Raw genomic sequence first — 26,178 nt, 5'->3', positions numbered from 1 at the left:
GCAAAATGATGTCACACGCATGCATAGAAGTAGTGAATCGTGACCCGCGCATGCGCAGATGTGGGTTGTGTTCGCTTCAGGATGCAAACAGGGCTCTGGAACGGATCCCGTTCGCATCCAGAGGTACCACTGTATTGGAAAATTAATAAAAATGAATTAACGAGAGAAAAAAAGAAGGGAGAAAAATAAACTATTTACCCCTGCAACCCCTTTTCTCCATGCCACCCTTTTGAAGATGTATCGGTCTGCCCCAACTGGGGGAGCACTTCTCCGACGGGGGGGGGGGGTGTTGGACTACAACTCCCACCAGCCCCTAACTGGCTAAGGGCTGATGGGAACTGTAGTACAGAAACTCCTGGAAGAGTGCACCGGGTTTGGGGGAGAAGGCTAATGCACATCGTCAGTGCGTTGAGAAGAAGGGTGCTAGGTGAAATATCCTAGAAAACTGCAACCCTCCCTTTAATATTTCCTATTCGGTTTTTTTTTTTTTTAGCTGCGTTGTTAGTTGGGGGGGGCGGGTTTCCACTCAAATGCCCCTCTTTGACTCTCCAGCTGGAGACAGGGCAGGCAGGATAAAACCCGCAGCAGTTTAGGAGCACAAAGAGAAATCTTGCACAAATAACCACCGGGACATTTTTTTGCGTTTGTGGAACAACGCCTGTCCAGCGAGGTCAGGAAACAATTCCTGCCCTCTTTCTGTAGGGAGCAGGCGTGACATCACTTCCTCCCGTCCTGCCCCCTATTTAAAATCCCCCTCCTGGCTGCCTTAGAGGCACCTCGGCTGGTTTTCTGCTCTTGTGCACAAAGAAAGTCCTTCAGCAAGGACACCCACCCCCTTCTTTTTCTCCTTCCTCCTCCTCCTCTCTCCCCCTGTTCTCCTTCCCATCTGCGGCTGCTTCAAACTCTTCCCTGTATCTCTGATCTCCTCTCCTCTGAAAAAAGGACCAGCAAGAGAGAGAGAGATCTATCTCTCCAGGACCTCAGCGATGCTTTCCAGCAGGATCTCGCTCCTGTTCCTCTTCTCCTGCCAAGGTAAGTCTGGCAAGGGCTCGGAAGTACCTTGGGACGGAGGGTTGCATCCGATGCCAGCCTTGCTCGGAACAGGACCACTGAAACCCACACGGTGTTCATTGATTTCAGGACGAGCATTGAGTATACACCCAATAAACCTCTGTATAGCTTATCCGGGAAAGTGATTCTCTGCTTTCTCTCACTCCCAACACTTGCATATCTTAAAGGAACTAAATTCTCTCCCCATCGGTTTTGATCGGCCAAAGTTTCCCATATAAATATTATTATTATTTGGAGGGAGTTATTTATGCTCAGCTGAGCTCATCCTCACTGCACCATCTCGCCTCCTCCTCTGGACTTTGAAATCTCTCTCTCTCGCATACTGTGTATGTCCAGAGAAACCTCATGGCTCCCCCCCAGGATTTAGCAAACCGGACAAGATCCCTTGTCCCTATTGCTCACAAGCCGCTTGGCATTCAAAATTCCTCCGAGATCTTTGCAGCCTAGTTTTTGTTCTTGTGACTTGGACTTCTGCAACCTCCGTGCAAAAAAGGGTTAGAGACAATGTAAGCATAGGCTACAAAATTCCTTACCGCAGACAGGAGGGTGGAAAAGTTAGCTGGACTTTTTTCAGACATGATCTGGACCCTCTCCATATTATTTGTAACCATTCTCTCCACGAGATCCCGGTGATCTTGTCATATTTCCCCTTTCTGGATCCCTCCTCTCCTATTTTTTCAGCTCAGCCTTTCCAAAGATGTGCCTTTGCAGTGCCATCTGGAATATGACAGATACAAGCTGGTGTCCATCTTTCGTTTCCCACTCGTTTTTGTTTTAAAAAAATATGAGATGTTTTCCTCCCTATTTGAGAGCAGAATCATCTCTCGAAATGCAAGGTAAACGAATGTTCTTAGGAACTTGGACGGCAATTCTGCCCTCTAATGATTTCAGAACCCTGGACAGCGATTCCTCGGCTACTTTCCTAGTTATTTGTGGCCAGGACCCAAGGCGCAAGCGGAGCTCTAAACGCAGTGTGATTAAATAGTGCATTTTAAAAGAATCTCACCCACCACCACAAACACTTTGAACAGCAGGTCCCTGTGCACTAATCATGAGCTTAGTTTGAAATTTGTTGTTGTTGTTTAGTCGTTTAGTCGTGTCCGACTCTTCGTGACCCCCTGGACCAGAGCACGCCAGGCACTCCTGTCTTCCACTGCCTCCCGCAGTTTGGTCAAACTCATGCTGGTAGCTTCGAGAACACTGTCCCACCATCTCATCCTCTGTCGTCCCCTTTTCCTTGTGCCCTCCATCTTTCCCAACATCAGGGTCTTTTCCAGGGAGTCTTCTCTTCTCATGAGGTGGCCAAAGTATTGGAGCCTCAGCTTTCGGATCTGTCCTTCCAGTGAGCACTCAGGGCTGATTTCCTTAAGAATGGATAGGTCTGATCTTCTTGCAGTCTCAAGAGTCTCCTTCAGCACCATAATTCAAAAGCATCAATTCTTCAGCGATCAGCCTTCTTTATAGTCCAGCTCTCACTTCCATACATCACTACTGGGGAAACCATAGCTTTTACTATACGGACCTTTGTTGGCAAGGTGATGTGAAATACACAGCACTAAAACAGCTTCCTGTGTGGCACGGCGATTGCTGTTTGCACTGTGCTCTGGATAACGGCCAAAAGGTTTGATCAAGGGGGTAGGCAGCGTGGTGTAGTGGGTAGAGCTATCCCCTAGATATCCAGATTCACTCCCAGCTCTGCCACAAAGCTTCTCTGGGGGGACGGCGGCGGCGAGGGGGTGTGTGTTGTGCAAAAGTCAAGATTTCCAGGAAAGAAAACACTATAGAGTATACAAATGATCACCCACAGTTGAATACTGTGTGTGTGTGTGTGTGTGTGTGTGTGTGTGTGTGTGTGTGTGTGTTAGGCAATAAGCAAAGGCAAAATAAATTGTGACATTACCATATCACAACAACACTACCCGGACTGTGTTATCATACGGGGGGGCAGGCACTAACTAAGCAGAGATGACCACCTTGGGTTTCTATTTTGAACCTGCTTCGATAAAGGTTTGTTATATAAATAATACTGGGCAACCATAATTCCCAAACCGTTTCCCCTCCGCAAAAAACCCCTCCACACATTTCTATTCCGATACTGCCCTTGGGGGCCAGCTGCGGCCAGGAAAGTGCCCGCCTGCTATTTCTACCCTGTTATATATATATATATCACTCTTAATTTGATTACTTTTCCCTGGGCTGTCAGCTGCTGCTGCTGAGTGGTGTAGAGTTTCTGAATAGGGTTGCCTGGGAGAGAATTTGATGGATAGAGTTTTGCCTGTGATCAGGCTCTGGCAGATGAGCACATGGAGAGCTGGCAAGGTGTTTTTTTATTCCCATCTGATTCACAAGGGTCTCAGTCTCTCTTTCTCTCTCTCTCTCTCTCTCTCTCTCTCTCTCTCTCTCTCTCTCTCTCTGTGTGTGTGTGTGTTTGTGTTTGTGTTTGTGTGTCTGCTAGCCTGCCCGCCAGCCATTTGACTTGGTTTCAGCTTTTTGGAGCTCTCTGCTATGCAGAACATCTTTCTGCATATCACCTGTTCCCTGTGCAGGGCAAGCTGCAGCCCAGATTTGTGCAACTCGGGTCTGTTACACAGAAAGAGCTGCTTTTTAATGAGTCAGGCCAGTGTTGCCTGCACAGACTGGCAGTGGCAGGGTTTCAGGCAGGAGACTTTCCCTACCCGGAGGGGCCACCGGGATTTGAGCTAATGCAGGCAAAGCATATGCTCTGTCGCTGAGCTACTGCCCATCCCATAATAATAATAATAATAATAATAATAATAATAATAATAATGTTTTATATCCCACCCTCCCCAGCCGAAGCCAGGCTCAGAGCAGCTAATAACAATAAAAGTAACACAGCATTCTAAAACCAATTCATTCTAAAATCAGTTCAAAATAAAATTCATGGCAACCATTGGGCTAGAGTTCTGTGAGGATTACCAAAGGAGGGGGTCAGGCTGCGCCTTGGCCAAAGGCCTGGTGGAACAGCTCTGTCTTGCAGGCCCTGCGGAAAGATGTCAAGTCCCGCAGGGCCCTAGTCTCTTGTGACAGAGTGTTCCACCGGATTGGAGCCACAGCCGAAAAAGCCCTGGCTCTGGTAGAGGCCAGCCTAACCTCCCTGTGGCCCGGGACCTTCAAGATATTTTTGTTTGAAGACCGTAAGGTCCTCCGTGGGACATACCAGGAGAGGCGGTCCCGTAGGTACGAGGGTCCTAGGCCGTAGAGGGCTTTAAAGGTCAAAACCAGCACCTTAAACCTGATCATGTACTCCACCGGGAGCCAGTGCAGCTGGTTTAGCACTGGGTGAATGTGATCTCGCATCGAGGACTCTGTAAGGAGTCTCGCCGCGGCATTCTGCACCCGCTGGAGTTTCTGGGTCAGTCTCAAGGGCAGCCCCACGTAGAGCGAGTTACAATAAGACACAGGAATGTGGGAAGCTGCCTTACACCAAGCCTCTCTATTGGTCCATTTTGCTCAGCACTGATGCACTGGCCGCCAGCAGCTCTCCAGCATTTCAGGCCCTACTTGGAGTTGCTGGGGTTGAAGCTGGGAACTTCTGCATACAGAATTGTTGTATTTTAATATTCTGCTGGAAGCTGCCCAGAATGGCTGGGGAAATCCAGCCAGATGGGTGGGGTGTAAATAAATCATCCCCATCCCCGTCATCATCATCATCACATTCACCCAGCGCGAGATCACACTCACCCGGTGCTAAACCAGCTGCACTGGCTCCCGGTGGAGTACAGGATCAGGTTCAAGGTGCTGGTTTTAACCTTTAAAGCCCTATACGGCTTAGGACCCTTGTACCTACGGGACCGCCTCTCCTGGTATGTCCCACGGAGGACGTTACAGTCTTCAAACAAAAACATCTTGGAGGTCCCAGGCCACAGAGAGGTTAGGCTGGCCTGAACCAGAGCCAGGGCTTTTTCGACTGTGGCCCCGATCTGGTGGAACGCTCTGCCACAAGAGACTAGGGCTCTGCGGGACTTGGCATCTTACCGCAGGGCCTGCAAGACAGAGCTGTTCCACCAGGCCTTTGGGGGGCACAGCCTGACTCCCTCCTTTGGCAATCTTCACAGAACTCTAGCCCAATGGTTGCCATCAATTTGATTTGAATTAATTTTATAATGAAATGATTTTAGAATGTTGTATTATTATATTGTTGTTAGCTGCCCTGAGCCCGGCTTCAGCTGGGGAGGGCGGGATATAAATAAAAATTTATTATTATTATTATTTTATTATCCTCATCAAAGATTCTCCACCCTTATTCAATCCACAAATTGAACAAACTCGCTTTTCTAGAAGTGTCCCTTAGTACAAAGCTGGTCAGTGTTCTGAATTTGTCTCCTATCATAGAATCATAGAATTGGAAGGGCTCCTAGGGTACCCCGGGGTCTGTCTGGAACCTTATATCCCAGCTCGATCACCAAGATCATCTGCAGGAACATCGTTGGTCGTTCCCCAAGTTCATAGAATTGTAGAGTTGGAAGGGACCCCTGCGGTCATCTAGTCCAACCCCCTGCAAGGCAGGAATCTCAGCTAAAGCATCCAGGACAGACGGCCACCCAACCTCTGCTTAGACACCTCCAAGGAAGGAGAGGCCACCATCTTCCAAGGGAAAACGTTCCACTGTCAAACAACTCTTACTGTCAGAAAGTCCTTCCTGTTTAGTCGGAACCTCCTTTCTTGTAACTCGAAGCCCTGGGTTCGAGTCCTGCCCTCCGGAGCAGGAGAAAACAGGCTTGCTTCATTTTGCATGTGACAGCCCTTGAGATATTTGGCTATCCTATTCCCTCTCAGTCTCCTCTCCAGGCTCCTTCAACCGTTCCTCATCAGGCTTGGTTTCCAGACCCTTGATCATCTCCTCATCATCCCCACCTTAGCAGCTTTAAAGTCGAGTTCTCTGGAACTGGGATTCTTGGAACCTTTAAAAGCTTCCTCTTCTGGTAACGTGGAGCTGCTGGATGAGTCTACAAAGCTGCATAATAATAATAATAACAACAACAACAACAATAATAATTGTCATTTATTATTTATACCCCGCCCATCTGGCTGGGTTTCCCCAGCCACTCTGGGAGGCTTCCAACAAAACACTAAAATACAATAACCTATTAAACATTAAAAGCTTCCCTAAACAGGGCTGCCTTCAGATGTCTTTTATCCTGTTTTAGCCAGACTGTAATACTCCCACTTTTGTTATCATTGTTGGGTGACTTCCTCAAATCCCCCTGGCTGAGTTTCCAAAAAAGTCATTGTAGCAGTTTACCAAAACTATTTTCACATAAAATTTACTTGGTCAATTGACATCTTTCTTTTCATTTTGACTTTTATCCATAGCATTCTACAACATCACATATTTAAATCCTACGCCAATCTGTTATCCGCAAGTCATTCTATTTAAGTTATCTTAACATATTTAACTAAATAATCTTTAAATTTCTTCCATTCCTCTTGATACTCCTCCTCCTTCTGGTGGTGGACTCTTCCGGTGAGGTTGGCTAGCTCCGAGAAATCCATCATCTTCATCTGCCATTCCTCCACTGTTGGTGGTGTTGTTGTTTAGTCGCTTAGTCGTGTCCGACTCTTCATTACCCCCTGGACCAGAGCACGCCAGGCCCTCCTGTCTTCCACTGCCTCCCGCAGTTTGGTCAAACTCATGCTGGGAGCTTCGAGAACACTGTCCAACCATCTCGTCCTCTGTCGTCCCCTTCTCCTTGTGCCCTCCATCTTTCCCAACATCAGGGTCTTTTCCAGGGAGTCTTCTCTTCTCATGAGGTGGCCAAAGTCTTGCAGCCTCAGCTTCAGGATCTGTCCTTCCAGTGAGCACTCAGGGCTGATTTCCTTCAGAATGGACAGGTTTGATCTTCTTGCAGTCCATGGGACTCTCAAGAGTCTCCTCCAGCACCAGAATTCAAAAGTATCCATTCTTCGGCGATCAGCCTTCTTTATGGTCCAGCTCTCACTTCCATACATCACTACTGGCAAAACCATAGCTTTAACTATACGGACCTTTGTTGGCAAGGTGATGTCTCTGCTTTTTAAGATGCTGTCTAGGTTTGTCATTACTTTCCTCCCAAGAAGCAGGCGTCTCTTAATTTCATAGCTGCTGTCCCCATCTGCAGTGATCATGGAGCCCAAGAAAGTAAAATCTCTCACTGCCTTCATTTCTTCCCCTTCTATTTGCCAGGAGGTGATGGGACCCCTGTGCTCTACATCTTATCAACTGGGGTGATCCAAAGTTTGTTTTGGGAGTGCAGCTTGGTTAAAATTCCGATTCCCTCTGTTTTCTTTGCAATGTCACCTTGAATGAGAACATGTTGTGTGTGTGTAGGGATCTCTGGATCAGACTCTGTTGTGCAACAACAACCACCCTGGGGACAACCTCAGAGCACCTCGCTTGCTTGCAGGAGATCCCAGGTTGATCTTCAATCAAGAAACATCTCAAGAGCTTGAAGAGAGATCCTGAATGCTTGCCAGCTGACCAATAGCTTGATTCTGCATGAGGCAGATTCCTATCTTACCATAACCCCCCAGGCACATCCTGGCTGTATGATTATAAATATGTATGTATGTCGTCTTTTTCTTTGGCGATCCCTCATAGCCGAGTAAGATTGTCTTCCATAAACACGGTTTTAACAGTGAGTCTGTAAGTGACTGTGGAGGCCAATTCTGGATCCACACGTCCTTCCACAGTGGGGACATTGGTTCCCGGGCGGGAGTTGATCAAGGTGTGGATTTGCCAAACGTGCCTTCCTCTTAGCACGTTTCTCCCTTGCGTCCTGAGTTCGAGTGTCTTCAAAGCCCATGACACCTTTGGTAAAGGCTGTTCTCCAACTGGAGAACATGTTGGTGTATGTGTGTATGTATGTAAATTTAATAAATAATACCGTGGTACCTCGGGTTAAGTGCTTAATGCGTTCTGGAGGTCCGTTCTGAACATGAAACTGTTCTTAACCTGAAGCACCACTTTAGCTAATGGGGCCTCCTGCTGCCGCTGTGCCGTCGCTGCACGATTTCTGTTCTCATCCTGAAGCAAAGTTCTTACCCCGAGGTACTATTTCTGGGTTAGCGGAGTCTGTAACCTGAAGCGTATGTAACCTGAAGCGTATGTAACCCGAGGTACCACTGTAATGATGTTAAAGGTAAAGGTAAAGGGACCCCTGACCATTAGGTCCAGTCGTGGCTGACTCTGGGGTTGCGGCGCTCATCTTGCTTTATTGGCCGAGGGAGCCGGTGTACAGCTTCCGGGTCATGTGGCCAGCAGGACTAAGCTGCTTCTGGCAAACCAGAGCAGCGAACGGAAACACCATTTACCTTCCCACTAGAGTGGTACCTATTTATCTACTTGCACTTTGACGTGCTTTCGAACTGCTAGGGTTGGCAGGAGCAGGGACTGAGCAATGGGAGCTCACCCCGTTGCGGGGATTCGAACCGCCGACCTTCTGATCGGCAAGTCCTAGGCTCTGTGGTTTAACCCACACTGATGTTAAGGTACACCATGCAAGTTACCTTGCATGCAGAGCTGGTTGACTCCTCAGTTCTCGTTGAGGCTGTGTCTGCAGCTGTCAATCAAACAGGGAACCAATTCCAGCCTTGTCTGCGACAATACATAGTGGTAGCCGAGTTAAAGATAATGTATTTTTCATCTTTTGTAAAGGAAATGGGAGGTGGCGGCTGCCGGCTGTGTTTTGGCATTAACAGCCTTGCACCACACAATTTCCACTCTCTCTTTGTTCAGCATCACTCCCCCACCCCCACCCCTTCCTTGTTGTTGTGCTGCATCCAGGGTTATGTAATAGTCTTATGCAAGATGAAGGATCAGCTCACCTGAACAACTTATCACTATTCGATCTCCCTAAGTCACCAGGCTCTCTCTCTGTCTCCAGCCTGTTGCAGGTGGGCAGAGAGGATTGCCATATCATCCCTTGAAGACTCCTTAATCCCATCATCTTCTTAGGTTCACACCTTGAACCCTCAACGCAGGACCTGCTGGGATTCAGCCGAGGTTTATTTTAAAAAGTGAATGGTTTTTCCTCTAAAAATTAAAAAGTTCACAAAATTGGCTAGCTGCAACATCGATTTTCCAGCAAAGCCATTGTTTGGGTTCTTTAAAAAAAAACAAAAACCTAAATTTTATCAAGGTTTATAATATAAAATTATATAATGAAAGGTTATATATAATTATATAATGAAAGGTTATACATAATTATATAATTAAAATGTTTATAAAAATACAAAACCTGATATATTTTCCCTTTTTAAAAAACCAAATCAAGACTTTTATATAGATACAGTGGTACCTCAGGTTAAGAACTTAATTCGTTCTGGAGGTCTGTTCTTAACCTGAAACTGTTCTTAACCTGAAGCACCACTTTAGCTAATGGGGCCTCCTGCTGCTCCTTTCTGTTCTCATCCTGAGGCAAAGTTCTTAACCCGAGGTAATATTTCTGGGTTAGCGGAGTCTGTAACCTGAAGCGTATGTAACCTGAAGCGTATGTAACCCGAGGTACCACTGTACAATAAAAATGCGCGGGGGGGGGGGGATAGAGAAGGAAAAAGGAAAAAAATAAAAAAAAGAATAGAAAAGAGGTTAAAAGAGAAAGATAGGAGAATAAGCTGTCCGTTTTGTTCTGATGGGGAGTAAATTCCATCTTCAAAATGCCAACTTCCCCTCCTGTGCTGAATAGTACTTTTTGGAGATTTCTTTAAAAAAAAAAAAATCACTGCTACATTTCTGCATTTGGGCTGCTGTTACAAAAGCCTGAGAGTGAGGTCTGAAACCTAAGTAAAAGCTGGCATTTCAGCCTTGGAGCAGAACTGAAGACTTTGTGCACATCGCAAAGGACACGCTCATTTCTAACCGAAGAAAGGAGCTCCTTTTAAGCTTTTTTGCAGATAATAATAAGAATGACAAAACGTTTCCCAGGTTCTTGGCAACCTTAGGACCAGGAGAACGCGCTCATTCTTTGCAAGACAATTAGGAACAAGCTGTACCAGGATTAACAATGCTGTGAGCCTTCTGGGCATAATATGTGTCATTTTTTAAACATCCCTGAACAGCTGTTCCCCTTGCAATTTTAATAAGCCAGGCTTAGTGGGCAAAATTAAGAGCGAGAAAGCAAAGAGGTGGCCCGGCACCTGCACTGGTTGGACACGCCGAGTCTCTTTCGCTCTGTCATTGTCTGGTTCCTTCAGCACCTGAGAGAACACAAAGGCAAAATGGAAAAGGCTGCTTTTCAAAAGCCCAGACTCTCCTCTGCTGTTTTCCTTTCCTTTTCCCCTCAGTTCCTTTCTTATTTAGACTGCAAGCTCCTGGGGCAGAGAGCTGTCTTTTCTCACTTGTCCTTGTTCTGCAAAATGCTTTGTGCATTGACGGCGCGATATAACAAACGTTTGAGGAGCAAATTGGAGAGATCAAAAGGCGAGGTTTGCAAAGAGCCAAGGGGGTGTTTAAGGGACGCCTCTCGTGTTGTTTTTTTAACAGCAGGGAGAACTTTGGCAAGAACTTTTGGCACGCAGAGGCGGAGCTGGTGGGGAACCCTCTGCTGAAACAGCCGCTTGTAAGTCTCAATAGTTCAGCACAGCATTGACCTATGGAACTCACACCCACAAGAGGCACCGATGGCCATCAACCTAATAATAATAATAATGTTGTTGTTTAGTCGTTTAGTCGTATCCGACACTGGCATTGGAAGACAGCCTGCCTTGCGTGGTCTAAGCTAGCATGGCACAGCTCTGGTTGTTGTTGTTGTTTCGTTGTGTCCGACTCTTCGTGACTCCATGGACCAGAGCATGCCAGGCACTCCTGTCTTCCACTGCCTCCCGCAGTTTGGTCAAACTCATGCTGGTAGCTTCGAGAACACTGTCCAACCATCTCGTCCTCTGTCGTCCCCTTCTCCTTGTGCCCTCCATCTTTCCCAACATCAGGGTCTTTCCCAGGGAGTCTTCTCTTCTCATGAGGTGGCCAAAGTCTTGGAGCCTCAGCTTCAGGATCTGTCCTTCCAGTGAGCACTCAGGGCTGATTTCCTTCAGAATGGAGAGGTTTGATCTTCTTCCAGTCCATGGGACTCTCAAGAGTCTCCTCCAGCACCAGAATTCAAAAGCATCTATTCTTCAGCGATCAGCCTTCTTGATGGTCCAGCTCTCACTTCCGTACATCACTACTGGGAAAATCATGGCTTTAATTATACGGACCTTTGTTGGCAAGGTGATGTCTCTGCTTTTAAAGATGCTGTCTACGTTTGTCATTGCTTTTCTCCCAAGAAGCAGGTGTCTTTTAATTTCGCGGCTGCTGTCACCATCTGCAGTGATCATGGAGCCCAAGAATAGTAATAATAATGAAATTTTATTTATATCCCGCCCTCCCCAGCTGAAGCCGGGCTCAGAGCAGCGAACAACAATAAAAGTAACACAGCATTCTAAAATCAATTCATTTTAAAACCAATTCAAAATCAAATTCATGGCAACCATTGGTCTAGAGTGCTATGAGGATTACCAAAGAGGGGGTCAGGCTGTGCCTTGACCAAAGGCGTGGTGGAACAGCTCTGTCTTGCAGGCCCTGCGGAAAGATGTCAAGTCCTGCAGGGCCCTAGTCTCTTGTGAAAGTGCGTTCCACCAGATCGGGGCCACGGCCGAAAAAGCCCTGGCTTTGGTTGAGGCCAGCCTAACCTCCCTGTGGCGACTGTAAGGTCCTCTGTGGGACATACCAGGAGAGGCGGTCCTGTAGGTACGAGGGTCCTAGGCCATATAGGGCTTTAAAGGTTAAAACCAGTACCTTGAACCTAGAGAGCCTTTCAAAGAGCATTGGACAAATCCATGGAGGAGAAAGCCATCAATGGCTGCTAGTCATCATGCACTTGGGCAAAAAAGAGAGGCACAAATACAAGATGGGTGACACCTGGCTTGAGAGCAGTACATGTGAAAAGGATCTAGGAGTCTTGGTTGACCACAAACTTGACATGAGCCAACAGTGTGACGCGGCAGCTAAAAAAGCCAATGCAATTCTGGGCTGCATCAATAGGCGTATAGCATCTAGATCAAGGGAAGTAATAGTGCCACTGTATTCTGCTCTGGTCAGACCTCACCTGGAGTACTGTGTCCAGTTCTGGGCACCACAATTCAAGAAGGACACTGACAAACTGGAACGTGTCCAGAGGAGGGCAACCAAAATGGTCAAAGGCCTGGAAACGATGCCTTATGAGGAACGGCTAAGGGAGCTGGGCATGTTTAGCCTGGAGAAGAGGAGGTTAAGGGGTGATATGATAGCCATGTTCAAATATATAAAAGGATGTCATATAGAGGAGGGAGAAAGGTTGTTTTCTGCTGCTCCAGAGAAGCGGACACGGAGCAATGGATCCAAACTACAAGAAAGAAGGTTCCACCTAAACATTAGGAAGAACTTCCTGACAGTAAGAGCTGTTTGACAGTGGAATTTGCTGCCAAGGAGTGTGGTGGAGTCTCCTACTTTGGAGGTCTTTAAGCAGAGGCTTGACAACCATATGTCAGGAGTGCTCTGATGGTGTTTCCTGCTTGGCAGGGGGTTGGACTCGATGGCCCTTGTGGTCTCTTCCAACTCTAGGATTCTATGATTCTATGACTATTAGCTGTGCCTCCACAGATGGGAGCAAATAATGCTTCTGAATATCAGTTGGGGCTGCAGGAGGGGACTTGGGTTCAAGTCCTGCTTGCAGGCTTCCCATGGGCACTGTGGGAGCAGGATGTTGGGATAGCTGGACTATCGACCTGAAACATAAACCCTGGCTTCTTTTTATATTTGATCAGCCTTCTTTGAACTGTTGGGGTCTGTTGAACTGGTGGGGTCCAGAAGTCCCATCTCTGTTTATTGATACATGACCTTGAGCAAAAGGTATTCAATCAATCCATCACTTTTACCGTATTTTTCGCTCTATAGGACGCACCGGACCATAGGAGGGGGAGAACAGGGGGGAAAAAATTCTCCCCCTCTCTGCTCAGCGCCCTTTCAGCAAAGCAGTAGGAGAAACGGAGCCCCTTCCATTTCTCCTCCCGCTTCGCTGAAGGGGCGCTGCGCAGAGAGGGAAAACTGTGCAGCGCCTCTCCAGCAATGCGAAGCCTGGAGAGCAAGAGGGATCGGTGTGCACCGACCCCTCTCGCTCTCCAGGCTTCAGACGGCTATCCGCAAGCCTTCAGAGCACAGCAGGAGTTCAGGCGGCTTCAGCGAAACCAACGTGAAGCCTCCGGAGCACGGGGGGAGCTCTCCCTCTGCGCTTAGGAGGCTTCGCGTTGCTATCGCTGAAGCCAAGGAGCCTGCATTCGCTCCATAACACACACACACATTTCCCCTTAATTATTGAAGGGGGAAAAGTGTGTCTTATAGAGCGAAAAATACGGTAATTTGTACACCGTCTTTCTATCTTACAATACTCAAGGCGGTTTACAAGCTGAAGAAACAAAAAATGTACATCTTATAGCAATCTAATGCAATACAGTGGTACCTTGGGTTACATACGCTTCAGGTTACAGACTCCGCTAACCCAGAAATAGTACCTCGGGTTGAAAACTTTGCTTCAGGATGAGAACAGAAATTGCGTGGTGGCAGTGGGAGGCCCCATTAGCTAAAGTGGTGCTTCAGGTTAAGAACAGTTTCAGGTTAAGAACGGACCTCCAGAACGAATTAAGTTCTTAACCCAAGGTACCACTGTACAAAAATGTGATAATAAAACATAACTTTAAAATAAGCAACCTACGTCAAAAAAGTAACATTCAACAATCGTTAGAATAGTATAAAATAATAATACCAACATATAAAAGTTAAACAGATATCCACTCAACAGTTACAATAAATAATTTCTAAACTATAATCAATAAAACCATGGCAAGCCACAGTACATATACAATACAAATTGAGAAGCAGAGACTAGAGGGTGGAGCAAGGCAAGGTATTGTCTCTCCCATTTTACAGAGGGGAAGTTAAGGCTAACAGTGACCTACTTCGCAGGGTGGTTGTGTGTTCCATGTTTGCAGCGAGGTGATCATCCTCTATGTTCCAAAGCTCCAGTTACGTGTGAATATTTCTGACCAAACAAACAAGAGATAACTCTCTCTCTTTTCCAGCCCTGGCGCTGCCGTTACCCACCCAACTCTCGGAGGAGGACGAAAAGGTAAGAAGAGGAAAACGGGTGGGGTGGTCATGTCACCTATATTGGACCCTATATGTGCTATACCTTTAAAGCTTCCCCCAAAGAATTCTGGGAAGTGTAGTTTGTTAACAGTGCTGAGAGTTATTATTAATTGAATTTATATACTAACCTATACCCGCAGGTCTCAGAGCAGTGCACAGATAGGAGACTTCTATTCCCCTGGTGCAATTCTTAGAACGCTTAATAATAATAATAATAATAATAATAATAATAATAATAATATTTAGATGCCGCCCGTCTGGCTGGGTTACCTCAGCCACTTTGATCGGCTTCTAGCAAAAATATAAAAACACAACACAACATCAAAAACTTCCCTACACAGGGTTTTTGTGATTAATTCCTCTTCCCAGGGAACTCTGGGATTCATAGCTCTGTTCAGTACTTTTTTTGTTTAAAATGTTTAGGGGGTACTCTCATTTTCCTACTCATATTGAAATACTGCCCCTCAAGGAGACCAAACTTAGATTCAGAAAATGTTAAGGGGTATGCGTACCCCTGCGTTCGCCCAGAAAAAAAGCACTGGTTCTGTTAGGATGATAGAGGGGTCTCCTGGCAACTCTGCATCATGGGTAGGCAAACTAAGGCCCGGGGGCCGGATCCGGCCCAATCGCCTTCTCAATTCGGCCCATGGACGGTCTGGGAATTAGCATGTTTTTACATGAGTAGAATGTGTCCTTTTATTTAAAATGCATCTCTGGGTTATTTGTGGGGCACAGGAATTCATTCATTTTTTCCCTTCAAAATATGGTCTGGCCCCCCATAAAGTCTGAGGGACAGTGGACCGGCCCCCTGCTGAAAAAGTTTGCTGACCCCTGCTCTGCATGCTTACCAAAACTACAGCTCCCAGAATTCTTTGGGGGAAGCCATACCTTTTTCTTAAAGTTCATTTTGATGGGTTGTTTTTTGTTGCCAGGTTACTAGGTGCATCACCGAAATCCTCGCAGACACCCTCTCCAGACCCAGCCCAATTCCGGCGACCAGTGAATGCACGAAGATACTTAGAGAGGGTAAGTTACAGTCTGTGTGGTCAAACTCCTTAAGCGGTGTCTGCAAATACCCACATCCTCAAAGTAATGTGAAAATAGGCCTTTTTAGTGGTGGCTCCCCACTTGTGGAATGTTGCCAGAAAGAGGCAACGCCCCGCTGCATCTGTGTGGCCCAGCAACCGTCAGCAGCAGCAGGAAGAAGACGACACAGGGCAGCCCTATCTTTTCCGGCAACCACCAGCAGAGGGAGCCACTGTTCTCAGTTGTTGTTGCCTAACAACAGCCACCAGAAAACCAGAAGCAGACCTGCTGTTGCGACTGTGTTACCTGGCAACAGCCTCTCTGTTGCTTAGCTACCACCACTAGGATGGGAGCCTCTGGGCAGGGGCAAGCGTGAAGGAGGCCCTGTTTGTGTGGTAAATTGCCACAGAACAGGGAAGGCTTTATCAGGGCCTCTTCTGTGCAATTGCTTCTTACGGCACAACTGGCCTAAACTGTCCTAACCTCTGTTAATTATTCAGATGGTTATACCCCCGTGGCTTACAAATTATCAGCCTTCACCAACCTCTATGATTCTAACCTGCTTCCCTGTAGATATTTTGGACTACAAATCCCATCAGCCCTGCTGGTTCGGGCTGATGGAATTTGTAGTCCAAAACATCTGGAGGGGACATGCTCAGTGAAGGCCGCAATGGGCGGTGCTGAAACACACAAAGGCACACGCCTGTACTTTCATCTGTACAATTCCCAGAATTACATGTGATTGTTAAGCCCCTCTATAGCTTTGTGAGGGGAATGGGTGTGTGTGTGTGTGTGTGTTTGTCTCCTAACAACTCTCAGCACAAACATCATCTCCCAGAATGCTTTGGGGGAAGCCATGACAGTCTAAAGCAGGCGTGGCCAAACTTGGCCCTCCAGATGTTTTGGGACTACAATTCCCATCAACCCTGACCACTTGTCCTGTGAGCTAGGGATGATGGGAGTTGTAGTCCCAAACCAGCTGGAGGGCCGAGTTTGCCTATGCCTGTTCTAAAGCTGAGAACCGCTTAGCGCATTAAAATCATAGCGCTTTATTGGCAGAAATGACTGGCAGAATCCGAGACCAGGGAGAAGAGTCGGTGAAAGAAGACTGGAAGAAATTCAAAGACTACTTACAGAAACATTGTAAAATTAATGAATGTTAGAAGGATGTTGGATAGAAACTAAGCGGTTTCCAGCTGTAATGCTTTAAGAGATATGAAAAAAAAGAGGTTTCACAAATGGGTAAAAGTTTAATGGTAAGGATTTGCTGAACTAATAAATCGAACTGGAATACAAAGAAGGGAGGTATGAGGAGGTCCGAGGAAATAAGTGTATGGAAGTTAGGTTATTGAAAATTAATGTGTGTTTTTAACTGTTTTTTATTTTGGTATGTTTATTTTTCTTTCTTCTTGTTATATCTTAAAAACTTTTAATAAATATCTTTTTAAAAAATAAAAATAAAATCATAGCTCTTTCAAAGGATGCTGCGGATGTGGCCGTAGTCCCTTAGCAGAGGCCGGTTGTTTTTCTGAGTTTGAACAACTCCTTTGCACTTGGCTGACATTCCTGCCGGCCTTCAAAGCCACGCGCGATGTGTGCGATGTCTGGAATCCATGATCCTCGCTGCGAATTTAATTGGCACCCTGTCTGTTTTCAGATGAGAGAGTCCTTGCGATGCTTCACCACCAGCACCTGCTAACAGAGCTGGAGGAACTCACACATCAAGGTAAACAGGCGAGCCAAATCCAGCCATTCCCCGTTCCGTCGAGGAAATGTCTTTCTGAGCCTTGGAATCCGTTTCGCAAGGGCTGAGATTAGTGCCAGCTCCAGGGTGCTGGAGAACATTGCTCTTTCTTTCTTTCTTTACTATCACTTTTTCCTCCAACTACAGATAGGTAGCTGTGTTGGTCTGCCATAGTCAAAATAAAAAAAAATCCTTCCAGTAGCACCTTAAAGACCAACTAAGTTAGTTCTTGGTATGAGCTTTTGTGTGCATGCACACTTCTTCAGATACACTGAAACAGAAGTTGCCAGATCCTTCTATATAGTGAGAAGGTGGGGAGGGGTATTACTCAGAAGGGTGGTGGGAACGGGAGATTGGCAGATAGCTGAGATGAGCCTGTTGACGACTCTTAACGACTGTAATAGATCTTACAGGAAAAGGCACCAACTTCTGTTTCAGTGTATCTGAAGAAGTGTGCATGCACACGAAAGCTCATACCAAGAACTAACTTAGTTGGTCTTTAAGGTGCTACTGGAAGGAATTTTTTTATTTTTTCCTCCAAGTACCTCAAGGCGGCACACCTCTCCCCATTTTATCCTCCAAACAACCCTGGGAGGGAGGTTAGGCTATAATAATAATAATAATAATAATAATAATAATAATAATAATAATAATAATAGAGCCAGGCTCAGGGCAGCTAACATCTGGAATTTCCCTGACATAGCCAAAATACTGCAGTGTCTGCGTGAAAATCACTAAAAAACATCAGGGAAAACCTGGATGTATGGCAACCCATGTCAGCGATGGGGTTTTTTTGGCGATTTTCCTGAAAAATGGCCCCCAAACTTCATTTTTTGTCATATTTCCTCAAAAATAGCTCCAAAACTTGAGGCAAAACTTAAAAAAAGCTCAAGAACTTTTTGAAATATGGCAACTCTAGCTAAAAGTTTGGGTGTGGCAGGTAAAAATAAATAAAAAGGGTTGCTAGTCCTCCTCAGAGTAGACCCACTGAGTGAGACATGACTAACTTGAATTCATTAATTTCAGTTGGTTTACCCCCAGGTAGGACTTAGCTGAATACCACCCACTGTCACAAAAAAACCCCATGGCAACTCCCATATTTTTGTGGTGGTTCCCATTTTATTTTACCCGCCATGTGTGCTGGACCTAGAACTTGGCATTGTGGGGAAATTAAGATGGCGGGTGCAAACATGGCTGCCAAGGGTCCTGGAGTGGGAAGCTCAGGAAGCAGTGGCCTCCTGCAGGCCTCACCAATGACATGGTCTCCGGAAAGTTAGACAACGTTGGTGCCAGGCATGTTTGGGGAGGCAACATGGAGTGAGAGAGGCCCAAATATCGAAGCGGAGATGGTGTGAAACTGCAGCAGGACTGGGAGAAAATGTCTGCGAAACAGACACACAAAAAAGAGCGAAAGGTAGAATTGTTGGGGACTTATAATAATAATAATAATTATAATTATAAATTTATTTATACCCCGCCCTCCCCAGCCAGGACCGGGCTCAGGGCGGCTAACAACCAATAATAAAAACAAGTTGATTGAAATACAATTTAAAAAACAAGATTAAAATACAACATTAAAACTTTAAGATGCAGCCTCTTCACAGGAGGAGAAAGGAAAAAGAAAGAGGGGGAGAGAATCAAACTGATTCTAAGCCAAAGGCCAGGCGGAACAACTCTGTCTTACAGAAAGAAATCAGATCCCTCAGGGCCCTGGTCTCATGAGACAGAGCGTTCCACCAGGCTGGGGCCAGTGTTGAAAAGGCCCTGCCTCTGGTTGAGGCTAATCTAACTTCCTTAGGGCCCGGGACCTCTAGGGTGTTGCTATTTATGGACCTTAAGGTCATCCGTGGGGCATATCGGGAGAGGCGGTCCCGTAGGTACGAGGGTCCTAGGCAAACCAAAAACAAAAAAACACCCCCACCTTCGGTTGCCTTCCCTGAAATTATCTCATCCCCCCTGCAGAAAATGAGAAGCATCGTCTGGGACATGAAGGCAACCATGATGTTTGGGAAGAGGAGGAACAAGAGGAAGTGCAGAAGAGGGATGTCAAGCCTGTCCAGCAGACAGAAGAAGCTGCGTTGGAGAAGACAGAGGAGCAAAACGGGCAGGCGAATCAAGAGGAGCAGGAGCTGAAAGAGATTGAGAAGACAGAGAAGACTGAGGAGAAGGTGAAGGAAGAGAAGGTCTCCCGAGGAGAGGAGAACAGAGAGGCTCTGGAGGAACAAGCCAAGGAGCGGATGGAGGAGGAAGAAGAGGGTGAGGAGAGCGACAAGGAGGACGAAGCGAGGAGGAAGAAGAAGAGAAGCTCCTCAGAGACGTGGTCTTCTAAGGAATATTTTGGGCACATCAAGAAGCGACGCCCCGGGCCTCCAAAGATCAGGAAGGTGATGCTTCAAGGAAGTCGAGAAGACGAGAAGAGGAATGGGCCGAGCAAGAGGCACTTCAGGTCAGAGGAGGACGAGGAGAGCTCTGAAGAGGAGCCGAAGAAATACCACCACGGAAGGTACAGCGATGGCCACCATCATCATGAGGACTGGGACGAGGAGGAGGAGGAGAAGAAGAGATCTGATCTGGAGAAGAGGGTGGCCGAGAAGGCCAGCGATGAGGAGACCGCCCAGTTTGAGGAGGAAGAGAAAGGCGTGAAGATCTCCAACTCCCAGGCCCACGGAGGCTGGAAGCCATGGGGAGAAGGAGGGGAGAAGGATGAAGAAAAAGAAGGCAAGGCGAAGCATGGGCATCACCACAAACCGGCCGGCTTTGACCTCAAGAAGAGGCACTGGAAGGACGATGTCTATCTGAAGGGCGGCAGGTATCGTGGCCGTGAAGAGGAGGAAAGGGAGACCTCTCCGAGCGAGGTCAGTATCCATGCTGCACTTGTTCCCATCATAAGGCTTGAGTTGGTTAAGTAGCAAGAAGGAGAGGGGATGGGGGAGAGCAGATGGACAACTATCCCAACGGAGAGGTGTAGAAAGAGGAGGTCTCCGAAGGGTCGCTGTTGGGACCTGTGCTTTTTATCTTGTTCACCAACCAGTACATTTCTGAGCACAATTCAAAGTGTTGGTGCTGAGCTTTAAAGCCCTAAACGGCCTCGGTCCTGTATACCTGAAGGAGCGTCTCCACCCCCATCGTCCAGCCCAGACACTGAGGTCCAGTGCCGAGGGCTTTCTGGCGGTTCCCTCACTGCGAGAAGCCAAGTTACAGGGAACCAGGCAGAGGGCCTTCTCAGTGGTGGCACCTGCCCTGTGGAACGCCCTCACTTCAGATGTGAAGGAAATAAGCAGCTATCTTCTTTTTAAAAGACGTCTGAAGGCAGCCCTGTTTAGGGAAGTTGTTAATATTTAATGCTGTATTGTTTTTAACACTTGATTGGAAGCTGCCCAGAGTGGCTGGGGAAACTCAGCCAGATGGGCGGGGTATAAATAACAACAACAACAACAACAACAACAACAACAACAACAACAACAACAACAATAATAATTATTATTATTATCATCATCATCATCATCATCATCATCATCATCATCATCATCGCTTTTAAATGAGTCAGATGAACTGTGGAACTCATCCCTGCAGAAGGCAGTGACAGCCACCCACCTGGATGGCTGATTTTAAAAAAAAATGCTTTTTATTGGTGTTTCATTTAATACAAACAAACAAAATACAGTAAAGTTCAACAATCATTTACCCACATTCTTTCCCCCCACTCTGCTGAGCAGTGACTGACTTCCTTCCCTCCCTTCAAAAGGTTTTCTTACGACAGTTACTTTTCCACAGTTTCTGGTTGTATCCAATCCTATCTACATCGTAAGATTTATTTCAGTCCTGCCAGAGTCTTCAAATTTCTACAGTTATTATTTACGTACTCCATAAATTTACTCCAATCTTCTTGGAATTTTGCTTCCTCCTGATTTTGGATTCCACGGGTCAGTTTTGCTAGTTCCGCATAATCTTTGTCTGCCACTCCTCTATTGTTGGTTATTCTGGTACTTTCCATTTTTGGGCTAACAAAGTTCTGGCAGCTGTCGTAGCGTACATAAATGACCTTTGATCTGCTTTTTCTATTTCCTCTCCCATCAAGCCTAGCAAGAAAGCTTCCGGCTTCTTCGGGAAAGTGTATTTAAATATCTTTTTCAATTCGTTATAAATCTGTTCCCAAAAGCGTTTCATTTTCTCACATGTCCACCTCACATGGATGGCTTTGAAAGAGGTTTGGACAAATACCGTATTTTTTGCTCTATAAGACTCACTTTTTCCCTCCTAAAAAGTAAGGGGAAATGTGTGTGAGTCTTATGGAGCGAATGCAGGCTGCGCAGCTATCCCTTCACAACATCACCTTCCAGCCAGTGCTGCTACTGGCAAGGCCTCTCCCTCCTCTCTCTCATGTGCACATCCTCTCTCCTTCCAGGTCCAGGAGCTGGAGAAGCTTGAAGAGATCGAGCGGGAGCTGAAGAGGGCAGCTGAGAAGTTGGAGGAGCTGAAGAGGGGGTAGCCCCTTTCCACCTTGTGGGGAGATGGGTAGGGTAGAAAAGGAGGCAGGTGGCATCTTTGTAAACTCACCTGCCCACCCAGTTCCCCTCCACCTCCTAATAAGCAATCCCTGTATATAATCTCTCTCCCTCCAGCTTGGCTTTCGACTGTTAAAAGGAGCTTTCCCTTGCTTTTAAAACACACAAACACACGCAAACATCCACCCCGACAGGCTTTAGCACAGAGATTTGGGACCTGCTTGCCCCTCCGGCCGTTGGACTACAACTCCCAAACACCCCTGACTATTGGCCAGCCTGGCTGGGGCTGATGGGAACCAGAGTCCTGATAGTAGCCACCTTTGAGCAGCGCAGGATGCCTTCAAAATATTCACAGACCACGCCCCTCCTTAGATTTAGACATTAGCGTATTTTTCGCCCTATAGGACGCACTTTTTCCCATCCAAAAATGAAGGGGAAATGTGTGTGCGTCCTATGGGGCGAATGCAGGCTTTCGCTGAAGCCTGGAGAGTGAGAGGGGTCTGTGCACACCGACCCCTCTCGCTCTCCAGGCTTCAGGAAGCTATCCGCAAGCCTTGGGAGCCCGCGGGCTTCGGGCGCCCCAGGCTTCGGGCAGATATCCGCAAGCCTGGAGAGCCCGTGGGAGTTCCCGCCGGGCTCCAAAGGCTTGCGGATAGCAGCCTGCTCTGGTGGCTGGGGTCGGGGTAAGCTCAGACTTCCCCCGCCCCAGCCCTGCGCCGGGGGGGGGGGAGAAATAATATTTTTTTCTTTATCCCCCCCCAAACTAGGTGCGCCCTATGGGCCGGTGCGCCCTATAGGGCGAAAAATACAGTAATTTCATAATGAATAGTAATCTGGGATGCATTGCAAGAATCACGTGTGGACCTCCTTTCAGTCCTCAATTTCCCCATTAACACGCACTCACAAATGATATGGAGTGCTCCTGTATCTTCTTCTGGAGCGACTGAAGTTTCCCCGTTGCCTTGGCAGAACCTGCACACCGTTTTCTTGAAAGCGACACATATTTTTGTGTTTCCAGTGTTCCTGAATGCTTAGCTTTGGAGCACCCAGGGGCTAAGAAGTTCCCCTTCTTAGCTGATGGGGCAGCTCAAGGATGCTAGAGGCTGAGACCCTATTGCTGAAATAGTAAGGCTTCTCCAACCACAACTACCACCACCTGACTCCGGACCACAGCACCTGAGGAACTAGCAGTTCCCCAGCCCTGGATAAGAGGGTCTGAGAATGTTCTTATAGCTATATACTTTTGCCCATACAATTAAACCCCTGTGTTGCAAACAAGCATCAGTAATATCCAAAGGCAACAACGATGACCAAGTATAACGATGCGATGTCAATATGCCCTCTCTGCAAAACCAAATGAATACTCTTGATGGATTCTCTTGAAAACATAGAACCAAATAAACATAAGTCTTATAGGTCTCTGAAAGTCTTTGTGGGCTATGCAAGTCTCTGAAAGAAGTAATGGGTCAGGTTCTTATCTGGTGAAAACAAGCCGTAAAGCTTTGTTTTATGACGTCCAACGCTGCCGAAGTGGCCCTATAAGACTTATGTTTACAGTGGTGCCCCGCAAGACGAATGCCTCGCAAGACAGAAAACTTTCTAGACGGAAGAGTTTTCCGTTTTGGAGGTGCTTCACAAAACGAATTTCCTATGGGCTTGCTTCGCAAGACGACAATGTCTTGCGAGTTCCTGCTGGTTTTTTTTCCTCCCCCCCCTTTTTCTAAGCCGCTAAGCCGCTTATCAGCTGATCCGATCAGCAGATAAGCCGCTAAAAGCCGCTAATAGCGCTAATCCGTCAATGGGCTTGCTTCGCAAGACGAAAAAACCGCTAGACGAAGAGAATCACAGAATGGATTCTTTTCGTCTTGCGAGGCACCACTGTATTTGGTTCTGTTTTCAAGAGAATCCATCAAGAGTATTCATTTGGTTTTGCAGAGAGTGGACATTTCATATATTTCATATTGTTCTATGTTTTGTATAGATTATATAAAGAGTTTATATTGACATCGCATTGTTGTACTTGGCCATCGGGTTGCCTCTGGATTTTACTACACTTTTGCCCCTGGCAACTGCACTTCAGGGTTCTTTTCGCCAACCAGCAGGCCAGCTCTGACCGCCTCTGAAGTTCTCCCTGTGGTGCTGCGGCTATTCTGTACACCCAAGCCAGGATCTTCAGGGTCGATTCATAGAACAGCCCTTCGACGCTTCCACAAGAGCATCCTTTAATGCTCCCGGAAGTGTGAGGAGAGTCCGCTTTGCCAGATTCCTTGTGGTCCCTTCCAACTCTACAATTCTATAATATTACGAAATAAAAAAAGGAGGCCTGCCATTCCTGTGCTGTGTACAGTGGTACCTCGCAAGACGAATGTCTCGCAAGACAAAAAACTCGCTAGACGAAAGGGTTTTTTTGTTTTTTGAGCTGCTTCGCAAGATGATTTTCCCTATGGGCTTGCTTCACAAGACGGAAACGTCTTGCAAGTTTGTTTCCTTTTTCTTAACACCGTTAATACAGTTGCGACTTGACTTCGAGGAGCAACTCATAGCACGCGGTGTGGTAGCCTTTTTTGAGGTTTTTGAAGACTTTGGTGGTTTTTGAAGCTTTCCCAAAACTTTCCCGACACCGTGCTTCGCAAGACGGAAAAAATCGCAAGGCGACAAAACTCGCGGAACGAATTAATTTCGTCTTGCGAGGCACCACTGTACCAGGGAATACATAGACAAGACCAGAACTACAGTCCTCTGCAGGATCAAGACAATGGCCCACAGATTCAGTAATCACAGAACTGTAGACCTGGAAGGGACTACAACCGTCACCTAGTCCGACAGTGCAGGAATCTTTTGCCCAAGGTGGGACTCGAACCCAGAACCTAGGAGACCCATGCTCTACCGACTGAGCCATCCCAAGAGCCCACCCTAGTTCAGCATCCTTGCTCTTGCACCGGTCCCTGTGGGAAGTCCACAATGCAGTCTTGTTTTGCGCCAGTCAAGATATTTTGGAGAGCGAGTCCCATGAGCTGGCGTGCTCAGGGGTGACGGGACGCTATATAGTCCAAAACGTCTGCTGACGGGCTTCGCACAGGCATCTGGGTTAGGGCTGCCACATTCCCCGAACTGAACATCCGGGTTTCCCCGGACATTTTGCAGTTTCCATGAAAATCCGCCCGGACGCAAAAATGCTGCCCTATTCCCAGACCTATGGCAGCCCTAATCCGGTAGCCACTGTGATAACAGGATGCTATTATTTTACCTAATAAAAATAAAAAACAACAACCCAATAGCCCCCTCCCAACACACACAAAAACACATTTTAAAAGGACATAGGATGTAAATCTGATCAACCAAAGGTCTGGTTAAAAAGGAATGTTTTTTCCTGGCGCCTAAAGATGTCTAGTGAAGGCGCCAGGCGAACTTCCCTGAGAAGAGCATTCCAGAGACAGGGAGCCACTGCAGAGAAGGCCCCGCTCTCGTGTTGCCAAACCTTGTATACACACCCTCTTTGATCTCTTGAACATGGACGCAAGAATGGGGTTTCAGATTTCAGATTTCAACTGAACTGGCACGTGGCCGAGACTGAGGTTGCTGCACATTCCAGCAGGGCTCCTGCGTCTTTGCTTGGTCCAGCAGGACTCCTACACTCTTATGCATTAATGCAGTAAACCGCAGCTCCAGGAACCCTAAGCTTTCTCCCAGGAAGTGGCCTGTTTACATGAGTCACACCTCTTGGCTTGCCTCCTTCCTACCAGTCTTGGCAGGCACACCACACCACACACATTTGCATAACTGTTTCTCTCCTGCTGCTGAAAAAATAACATTATCCATCCTCGGAGGAGGCTGCCCGCTGCACCTCTGTGAGAGTTGTGGCTCTGGCCTCGCCTCCTTCGAAGTGGCTTTGCTAGGGCATCTGCAGCGGATCGCGGGCAGAGCTGCTGCTGCAGCATGGACTGTCCACCTCTGGAGGAGGAGGCTGCCTGTTGTGTCTCTCCATCGTTTGCCGAGCCGGGGCTTTCTTCTTCGCCAGCAGGAGGTGCACAGTGAGTCATGCAGAAGCAGGGGGCATTCTTCCTCTCGCACCCTCCGGGAGCCAAACCTCGTGTGTGCAAGAGTGATGTGTGCGGCCCGTTTTGGTTCACGGGAGACAAGTGAATCTTCCATGCTCTGAAGCCTGGGAAGTGCTGGACGGGGTACTCTCTGTGGGACACTGCCGCGAGTGTACAGCGTTGCAAGACCCACATACCCACACACCGGTGGTGGAGGGAATTAAGCTCCATGATTAAAGCAGGGTCCTTTTTAAAAAATAAGCTCTCCCTCTCAAATAAGTCTTATTGGCTATTTGTTTTTTAACTAACCCCTGGCACTACTGAGCTAATCATCCCTCACTCCCCCTTCCCCTCTGATTAATCTGCTTCGACTGTTCGGATTGGAATCTTCCATCTGTCTCCCTCTCCTGTGAATGGCCTCTTTGGTTAGCGGTGGGGAGGCAGAGGTTTTCGGAAGCTGCCCATACATGCGGTGTGATTTTTGTTTTGTTTTTGGGTGGGTGGGGCGTGATCTGTGTGGGGGTGTTGTGTTTGGATATTCCTATGACCGGGGAGGGGGTTTGCTTTAAAGCACTGGCGTGGAGTCAACTCAATAAAGCGAAGTCCAAAAGAAGCAATCTGGAAGTCTGGATCTCCTTG

General features: G+C 47.2%; 1 protein-coding gene across 1 annotated transcript; it reads left to right on the top strand.

Moving 5' to 3' along the window:
- Positions 1–663: 663 nt before the first annotated feature.
- On the top strand, positions 664–22,001 carry CCER2 (coiled-coil glutamate rich protein 2). Its single transcript, XM_081200522.1, has 6 exons — positions 664–1,032; positions 14,161–14,207; positions 15,160–15,253; positions 16,911–16,979; positions 18,960–19,852; positions 21,403–22,001. Exons 1-6 carry the CDS (start codon positions 987–989, stop codon positions 21,484–21,486), a joined length of 1,233 nt encoding a protein of 410 aa, XP_081056648.1. The 5' UTR covers positions 664–986; the 3' UTR covers positions 21,487–22,001.
- The last annotated feature ends 4,177 nt before the right edge of the window (positions 22,002–26,178 follow it).

Source organism: Podarcis bocagei (genome assembly GCF_964188305.1).
Source record: "Podarcis bocagei genome assembly, chromosome: 7".
In the NCBI taxonomy this organism is placed as follows: Eukaryota; Metazoa; Chordata; class Lepidosauria; order Squamata; family Lacertidae; genus Podarcis; species Podarcis bocagei.
Note: the sequence above shows the minus strand (reverse complement) of the source record. Positions and strands in the feature narration are given on the sequence as shown.